The sequence below is a fragment of the Gadus macrocephalus genome, chromosome 21 (genome assembly GCF_031168955.1).
Source record: "Gadus macrocephalus chromosome 21, ASM3116895v1".
Lineage (NCBI taxonomy): Eukaryota > Metazoa > Chordata > Actinopteri > Gadiformes > Gadidae > Gadus > Gadus macrocephalus.
The window spans coordinates 4,560,177-4,569,059 of record NC_082402.1 but is presented as its reverse complement, the minus strand read 5'-3'; the positions used below and the strand labels follow the sequence as shown (position 1 = coordinate 4,569,059).

General features: G+C 46.4%; 1 protein-coding gene across 1 annotated transcript in view; it reads left to right on the top strand.

The window, feature by feature from the left end:
- The window catches only part of mfsd2b (MFSD2 lysolipid transporter B, sphingolipid), a 22,961-nt gene extending 14,237 nt beyond the window's left edge, over positions 1 to 8,724 (top strand). The window contains exons 5-12 of the mRNA XM_060042395.1: positions 1,051 to 1,239; positions 2,419 to 2,521; positions 3,138 to 3,221; positions 3,779 to 3,862; positions 4,457 to 4,566; positions 6,040 to 6,183; positions 7,218 to 7,394; positions 8,373 to 8,724. Of these exons, the coding sequence (XP_059898378.1) occupies positions 1,051 to 1,239; positions 2,419 to 2,521; positions 3,138 to 3,221; positions 3,779 to 3,862; positions 4,457 to 4,566; positions 6,040 to 6,183; positions 7,218 to 7,394; positions 8,373 to 8,421 (940 nt within the window). The 3' untranslated portion in view covers positions 8,422 to 8,724. The remainder of the gene's footprint in view (positions 1 to 1,050; positions 1,240 to 2,418; positions 2,522 to 3,137; positions 3,222 to 3,778; positions 3,863 to 4,456; positions 4,567 to 6,039; positions 6,184 to 7,217; positions 7,395 to 8,372) is intronic.
- The last annotated feature ends 159 nt before the right edge of the window (positions 8,725 to 8,883 follow it).

Below are 8,883 nucleotides of genomic sequence, written 5' to 3'. Positions count from 1 at the left end.
TCTACAGCAACGGGTCGTAATTCAATACGGGGGGGATTGAAAAAGGGCGATGGTTTCTCCCAGGCGGTTGCTGTTTCTTTCTGAGCCCACACACACCAGCCTCGGTCGACTCGACACCGATCGAGGCGGCTCCCCTCTATTGATCTCCGTAGGCCCCTGGGGGCCCGGGGCCGTGCAGAGATGAAACGGGCCAAACAGATGCCAAAGGAATCACTTCAGGCCACAGATATGCACGGCTCAAATGGTGGCCTCCTCCTCCTCCTCCCCACAATGCATTCTGGGTGAACCCCTAGATTGGGCTGACACGCACTCACCACGGCATACAGCCACCGTCTGAATTCTTCCGTGGTCACAGAGGGGGAGAGGGTGGCCACAGTGCGTGTGTGTTTGTGTTTGTGTGTTTGGGTGTGTGTGCGTTTGTGTGTACACAAACTCGCAGCCTTCGGAAAAAAAGGGTGTGTGTAGAGTGAATAAATAATAAGGACGCGCCACCACTGCCCGCCTCGCGTGGAAAAATAGCAAACAAGACGAGGTTGTTTAGAGCAGAGCAGTTCCTGTTGGGGTTTCAGCTCGTATTTTCGGAGACCAAACCGACTTGAGGTTGTTTTTTGGTTTTTTTCCCCCCTCCTGTTGGTACTTGATTCTCACGGTAAACACACACTGACTTTAATATTGTTAACGCTGGTCTGGATGCAAAACAACCGAAGGAAAACCGCTTTGACGGGATGTCGGAATCTGCCGACGTCAACTTCGGGTTTCGCTCTCACCAATGAAGTATTCATGAGGTCCGGATTGAGGTAACGATATCAGTTGTTATTGTCGAAATAGGAATTCACGTGTCGCCCTGCGTTAGATTTTCCCATCTAGGATGTTAGGGAAAGTCAGAGAGTGTTGGTTGGCAGCGTCAATTTTTGATGCCATTGAGAACTTTATGAATTAAAGATTGAGCCGAGGCCTGGATTAAGGGCTATGTCAGCACACGGAGGAGGAGGAGGAGGAGGAGGAGGAGGAGGAGGAGGAGGAAGTGGGCTCGGAGAGGGATACGCTCAGGCTTTGTGTCTTCCTCTCCTCTAACGACTCCGGCTCTGCTCTGCTCCCCTCTCCCCCCTCCCCCTCTCCCCCCATGCAGAAGGAGGTGTATATGATCGCGGCCGGCGTGGTGGCGGCGGTGTTCCTGGTGTGCACCGTGGTGATGTTCCTGGGGGTCAGGGAGAGAGACGGTGAGTGCCTGCGTGGGTGGTAGTAATCAATCAATCAATTCTAACTCAAATTCCAATTCCAATTCCACACCCAATTCCACATCAAATTCCAATTCCAACACAAAGTCTTATAATTACATTGAATTATTCAACCTCAATTTAAGCTAGCTAGTGCAGTGCCCATTAAGAACGTTTCAAAACATGCGTGCTCTGAATGGGTAGATTGCGTGGCCTCCCGTATTGCTCCTGGCAGCTCCTTCTTCGCTTATTCAAACAACTTCACATTCGACACTGCACTTCCTTGGTCCTCAGCAATACACCCGCTAGGTATGAAGTCTATCGATGAACGGTTGTTGGGAAATACAGACAGACATAGGTACAAACATACCTGACAGACATTCTGTGAATCTTCTTATTATAGTTAGCAGTGAACCCCAAATATGTATTTTATTTTCTTTACGTGTTATATGATCTTCAACATAGTTATCTATGCTATCTTAACACAGGTACTGAAATAAGAACTTAATTTAGAGAAAATTTGAGTAATATCCTGCTTTTGCTGGTCTCTTACCAATTTGTGGAGAGAGAGAGAGAGAGAGAGAGAGAGAGAGAGAGAGAGAGAGAGAGAGAGAGACTAATGAAAACCAATAATTAAATGGGCACCCCATTCGTCTTGCCACGCTATCGAACAGCTTTCCTCCTCCAGGGATCTAACCCCCAAACCCCTTATTGCCTCATCACTGGAGAGTCTAGACTATACAGTTTTTTGTTAATTTCCCTTATTAAATTTTTTTCGTAAGCCGTCATTCAGGTTTCCTTCCCTCCTTTTTCGCAGTTGAGACCTTTAGTAGAGATATTTACGTGACGTCCAGGTGCCATTTAGTATACTCTTTGACGTTAAAAGACTTAGTAAATCTGAGTCAAGACAATGGTTGCGTTGTAGGCAGTGTGATCTTTACCTTCCTTTACTTTCTGATCCCATTCTAGTGCACGTCAACTTCAAAACATTCAACTGTTTTCTCTCTTTACATTCAACGAGAATATCTAATAGAGAGTGGACACCTGCAGTCAGGTGTCCACTGCAAAGGAAGGCGCCTGCCATGCAACGCAGGCCCACCGTACGCATGAAGACCTCTTACCCTCTCACTAGTGTGCGATACCTGACACCCTCTCCTCCTTCCGTCATGTGACCCGCTCCACAGATCCGTACCCACCCCAGTGAGGAGCAGCTCCCCTTCCACAAGGGCTTCATCCTGGTGATGAAACACGGGCCCTACCTCACCCTGACCGCCGCCTTCCTCTTCATCACCGTGGCCATCCAGGTGAACGGGACGGCGCAGTCGTTATGATTGACTTCCTTTGCTACACTGTCTCTTACACACACGCACACACACACGCACACACAAACACACACACACAGATAGAGACACCGGTGCATGATTGCTCATCGTTGGATGTAAAAGGTGGTGCTGGCGCTCGATGTTGATTGAATCAGGCAGAGGAGATGATGGAACACTCAAACCTCCTATAGCTAAGAGCTTCCTTTACAAAGAAAATAAATAAATAACGCACTGCTGAATGGTGATTCTAGCGCTTTGCTATTTGTGTGTTTGTTTGGTGAAGAGAATGCACTGGAAGTTCAGCTATGACAGCTCTGGTCTCTTTGTGACATTGTTATTTGAAACTCGCTATGCATTGCCATATATTGCGGCACATATATTGTCTGATTGCTGGTGTCAGTTGTCAAGTGTTGGTGGTGGTGGTGGTGGAGGATGCGTGGTGTTGGTGGTGGTGAGGGGGGGGGGGGGGGGGGATTTTTCTGCACTTCTGCAGAAAACAGCCAAACAGCCAGTGACAGCAGCTGACTCAGACAGTATAGGTGCCCAGAATATCCGACTAACTGTTCCGATGTCCGGCATGTGCTTTATTTTCTCCCAGCTGGTGCAAAGCAACTTTGTCCTGTTCTGCACGTACGCGGTTGACCTGAAGGACCACTTTCAGAACATTGTGCTGACCATCCTGGTGAGTAGGCCTTCTCCTGTCCCACTCCCTCAGCCTCCCAGGAGACTCTCACGAAACACAATGGTTTAAAAGCTCCAGCCGACACAACTGGGCTTTCGGTTAGCAACATTTTCAGTCACCGGATCTCTTAGTCCAGAGCTCAAAGTTATTTTGACTAATCACAAAGTGTTGCAATGGCTATGCATAACAATGGACTGGCCCGAAATGAACCAGACACTTTGTGACACACACAAGTTAAGGATACTGGGTTTGATGGAAGGGGGATGCACAGCTACATTACAGAGAAACATCCTTCGTATTTTCTAAGGATTGTGAATGTCTGCCCACAGAGGATTATCAAGGTTGCTGTGACATGATTTGTGACACATTATAGTGTTGCTGCTTGTCGATTATTGGGTGTGCGCGACGCGTCTGTGTGTAGGTGGGTGTCGGTGTTCATGTGGCTGTCTGTGTGTGCGTATCTTTGTATTGTGCGACCACATACACATAGCACAGAAACCCCACCATGACGCCGTGTTCTGTGTTCATCACACGCCCCTCTCTGATTGGCTCGCTAGGTCTCGGCCGTGGTGAGCATCCCCATGTGGCAGTGGTTCCTGCAGAGGTTCGGCAAGAAGACGGCCGCCTTCTGTGGCATCTCGGTGAGTGGCCGGCCAGCCTCCTGTTCTCCAGATGACTTATAATATTCCCATTTTATGTGCGTAGCCCTTAAACATAGTTACAGCCTCAAAGGCAGTCCCCCCTTGTTACCGTAGCCCCCGAAAAAGCAAGGAGAGACTCGCTTGATTATGGAACTCAGATTTACGGATCCCTCCTTCCAGGGACGGTCAGGAGTTCAATGGGTGCCGTCACGAAAGGACGAAATGGCTCCATAAGAAGTTAAACAGATTTGTGCAAATTTAATTGTTAGAAAATAGAAAACGAGTATAATGCATGGTAGCGCTAAGGAGCTGGCTATTTACTGAGGAATAATACAGAGGATTTTATGCTATTTAGTTATTGATGCTTTCATCTGATATTCATCTGAGAAGCAGTGAGGGAGATAAAACCCAGTCATTTATGAATTTATCAGATGATTTATCCAAAACAGCTTTCATTTTACTTTTTGGGATTATTTTGTAATGTTAGGTCCCACCGAGACACTCCTTCCCTTCTTTATGCATGATACCTATGCATGATCTCAGCTATGTGTCCTTCTTGCAACCTTTGTATTTATCCGTCTTCTGACCTTCCAGTGGATCATGCCGTTCACCCTGATGCTGGTGTTCATCCCCTACGTGGCCGTAGCCTACGTGGTGGCCGTCGCCTCCGGGCTGAGCGTAGCGGCGTCCCTGCTGTTGCCATGGTGAGCCCTTCAAAACAAATCAACTTTATTCGTATCAAGCTACGATAAGATTTATGGCTACGCTAAATTCTAATGTGAACCTGCGACGAATTGAAGTGGTTTGAAGCTGGATGAATCGGATTTTTAAGTACATAATTTGTTCCAAATGTTTTTAATGGCTGTTTAACAAATTTACATTTTAGAAAGCATTTTGATTAACTTACGGCCATAATCAGCCAAAAATCATGAGAACATAAATTAGTAAATAAGAGAAAAAATTATAAAATAGGTATAATTTCAGAATAGTAGTGAATAAGTCAGACTATTTACACTTCTGGCCACAAATCCAGCTTCAAAACATGAAACAACCTGAAAGCTATTAAGCCTCTTACAGCTAAAAGTAGGCCTTTGACATTCATCTGACTTTGGCATCCCGCCTGCCCAGTGTTTTTTGTTTGGGTAACAGGACTTGGGCTCCGGTCGGTTCTGTCCAGCGGTAGTTAAGCATTAGCGTCCTTTGATAATATAACAGCAGCTTATGAACCACAGCGTCTGCCAACATGCTAACCCACCATTAGTGGTTTCATGCAAGCTGCCTTTCTCCCAAAACACACAGACGCACACCAGCCATCACAACACCAGTGATGTGTGTGCTGCAGTTCTTTATGAATGAAAGAGCCTTCATTGTTGTTTTTGTCGTTGTTTACCCTGGCCCTGGACCAGTGTTCCCCACCCCCATGGGGGTCCCCTTCGCTGATCCGACTACATCCGACGCAACCCCAACATCCTCGTCCCCACACACACCCATGCTAATCGTTTCCAGGGGGATCGCTTCACTCATCTCCTCTCCTCCCCTGGCCCCTCCCTCGCAAAGCAAATTACAGGGGTTCCCACCCCCCTCCCCCCACCCCCCCGTCCCCTCTCTGGGCGGACATGTTTATTTTGGGAGGGCAGATTGTTTATCCAACCGTTTGTGGCGGCTGGCACCGCCCACTGCTCCTCACCTAATTGTGTTGCTATTAGTGCGGCGGTTTCAGAGCCTGTGAGAGCAGCGGGTCAGGAAAAGGTACTGGTTTGGATTCCCCCACGTCCTCAGCCTACCCGTAAGGCATCCAAGAGCAAGACGCCCTGACTGCCCACCTGCGTCTTCATGATCTGTGTTTGAATTGACTGCGAGACACTTTGGAAAGACGCAGCTGCTAAAATTGATTCAATAAAAAGCATCTTAAGTAGAGCTACTGAGGTTCTCCCCTGTCTTGGGAGGCGGTGGAGGATTACATTAGCGAGTGATTTGACTGTCTTGCCCCAGGACGGACTATTGAGGATCTAACCCGAGCCAACACACCATCCTGCCCCTTTAGAACTGCTCTAGGGGGAGCTCTTTGACACAGAAGAGGAAGGAACAAAGACGAATATGGACGAAGAAGAGGGTTTGGACTTTGAGCCCTAGCATCACACCTCTGTTGACCTCCCCGTGTGTGTGTTTGTGTTCAGGTCCATGCTGCCCGACGTGGTGGACAACTTCCGCCTGGCCAACCCCACCTCCAAGGGCCACGAGGCCATCTTCTACTCCTTCTACGTCTTCTTCACCAAGTTCGCCTCGGGCATCTCCCTGGGCGTGTCCACGCTCTGCCTGCAGTAAGTCGGCGCCACGCTCCTTCGCTCACGCCCATCGCTGAAAGCCAATCACGGTCTTGCACCGTGACCATATGTAGGCGTGTACACGTTCCCCCGTGTTGCATGTTGCGTTCAAAGGCACGCATACCACATGCATTAGCCCCCCCTGCCCCCCCCCCATCAACGATGATGCATTACCACTCATGGGAGAAGGGGCGGGGCTCATGAATAATTGGTTGGTGGTGTCAGGTGTCTTTATTTCTTTTTACGTCAACAACCATGCACGTCTTGCGCCTTCCCTTTTGCACGTAACCTGCCTGGTTCTAGGCCCCTGAATCCCTGCCTACTTAAAAATAAATGCGACCGTGGCGCAGGGGTTTGTTGCCCGTTGCGTGATTGGTTCCAAGGTTTGCCAGTAGTATTCAACGAGCCAATCAGCGCGTGTTAGAGCGAGATGGACTCTGCATGATCATAACAATTACATTGGCATTTAGGTCATTTAGCAAACGCTTTAATCCAAAGCGACTTACAATTATAATGTATAATGACTCATAAGGCGAGCAACAAGAAAAAAAATGATACCTGTGTCGAGAATTGTTTTTAGGTCAAAGTAATCTCGGATCCAGCTGTCTTACTTTGTTATAGCAGAACTTCTGGGGATAGATAGCTCAGCGCCTTGGCTGGAAACCAGAATCTGAAATGGGCGGAGTAACACATTATTTCCTGTTGTGTTACAGGAAACAAGTGTATTTCTAGATTGACCAGTCTATACAGTGATCGTTTAAACCCATTAAACACTTTTAACAGTTTTTTCTAGGGCTTGACGAGTTTGTGTTCACCGTTAATAGACAATTTTGCTTTCCCTTACCTTCAGTCACATGATTCGTCTAAACAAGTATGAAGCGAAACAAACATCAGATTTAAGAATAACGCTGTTAAACGCAATAGAAATTGGGGATGATTGTCATGCTAACGTCTTACCTCCGCTCCTTGAGATTAAACAGGGTTCTAATGTGTGTGTGTGTGTGTGTGTGTGTGTGTGTCTGTGACTACAGGTTCGCCGAGTACGACACGAGCTCGTGCAAACAGAAGCCTGCGGTGGCGTACACGTTGAAGCTGCTGATCGGTGTGGCGCCGGTGGCCTTCATTATCACGGGCCTCATCATCCTCATCTTCTACCCCATCAGCGAAGAAGTGCGCCTGCGCAACAGGACGAGTCTGGAGGAGCTACGGTGAGCGACCACCACAGATACGCCGCTAATACGACATCTTCAAATTAAACGTTTTACGGTTTGCTGAGGAGGTTTTAATGAGTCGGGGTGATTTTGATGATTTCCATCGCAAACGTTGATTTCAGTGGTTTCAAAACATTCCAAAACGTTTTTTAATTATTTTTCAATTATTAATATTTTTTTTACAACAATCATTATCTTATACCTAATGAACATCCCGTCATAGTGAATTTATGTGCACTGAGCCACATTAGGTGATTAATAGCAGTTTGCTCGTGATAAGTCATTAGGCAGTTTCCTTGAACACAACCTTGATGTGACCTTTCAAACCTTTTATAATAAAATAAATTCAATCTACAACGCATCATCAAATATCTGATAGCGTTAAAGTCAACAATCTCCCGCAAACCCATATAGCCTACATATCAGGTGACATCCCGACCAACATTTCGGGAATCCAAGGTCATGTCCCAAAGCAAACAGTTCGGGTCAAGTTTGTTCTGTTGAGTCAGAGAGTGCTAAGCGTGACCGACAGTTGACAGTTGATCTTGAATGAGGAAGTGAGACGTTGTCAGAGCCAATGCTTAGTACGATGTAATCAGCTGTATTAATTGTTATTATCGGCTGGATTAGCATGGGAACACAGAAGGACCAATCTAAAAACACAACTTGAAAAGCAACTTTATAATCTAATAACACTGTAGCCAGCCTTCCAGGTTGGGTAGGATGATGGGTGTGTCCATCTGGGTGGACACTCCCACTTGTGCTGTCACTAAGGGGTCTATTTTTAAACGGTTTGAAATGGCGAATTAACATCACAATCTGTGGTCAGATAAGTGGGGCTTTGATCTTTTGCTGCTCAATGTGAACAGCAGCTCACCATTAGTCGATTCTGATGTTATCTATTTATAGCCGTCATAATGAATATTTGATAATGAATGATGTCGTCCCCGTCCCCCCCCCCCCGCTCCCGAACAGGAAACAAGGCTTGATGTCCAAAACGATGGAGAACTCGAGCAGTGTGTGACCTTGACCTGAGGGCAGAAGAAGCACAACCGTTTCCAGATTCATTCCGGAACGTTCTCTATATTATAGTGTATATTACACTGATCTAATTTTGTTTTCACGTAAACATTTCTTAAGTTTCTGTGTTTTCACATGGACATAGCCATCTTGAATATATTAAATATATATATATATATATATGACTTATTTATATAGAAGAATGTATATCTTATTTTGCAGTGTTAAGTTATACATTGCGAGTATTTATTAATGGAATCAGATTACAGTGGGTTGATATAGACATAATAAAATATTGTAAAAGTTGGCTGGTGGAGTATCATCGTCATTTCGCCTGTGCACAAAACGATGCGTGTATCATGAGCCTTTTCTCTTGAGTCGAGCGCCCTCTAGTGGTGCATTACAGTAGTTCAGTGTCAACACAAACCACCCAAAAACATTGTGCCACTGAACTAGTACATGGTTG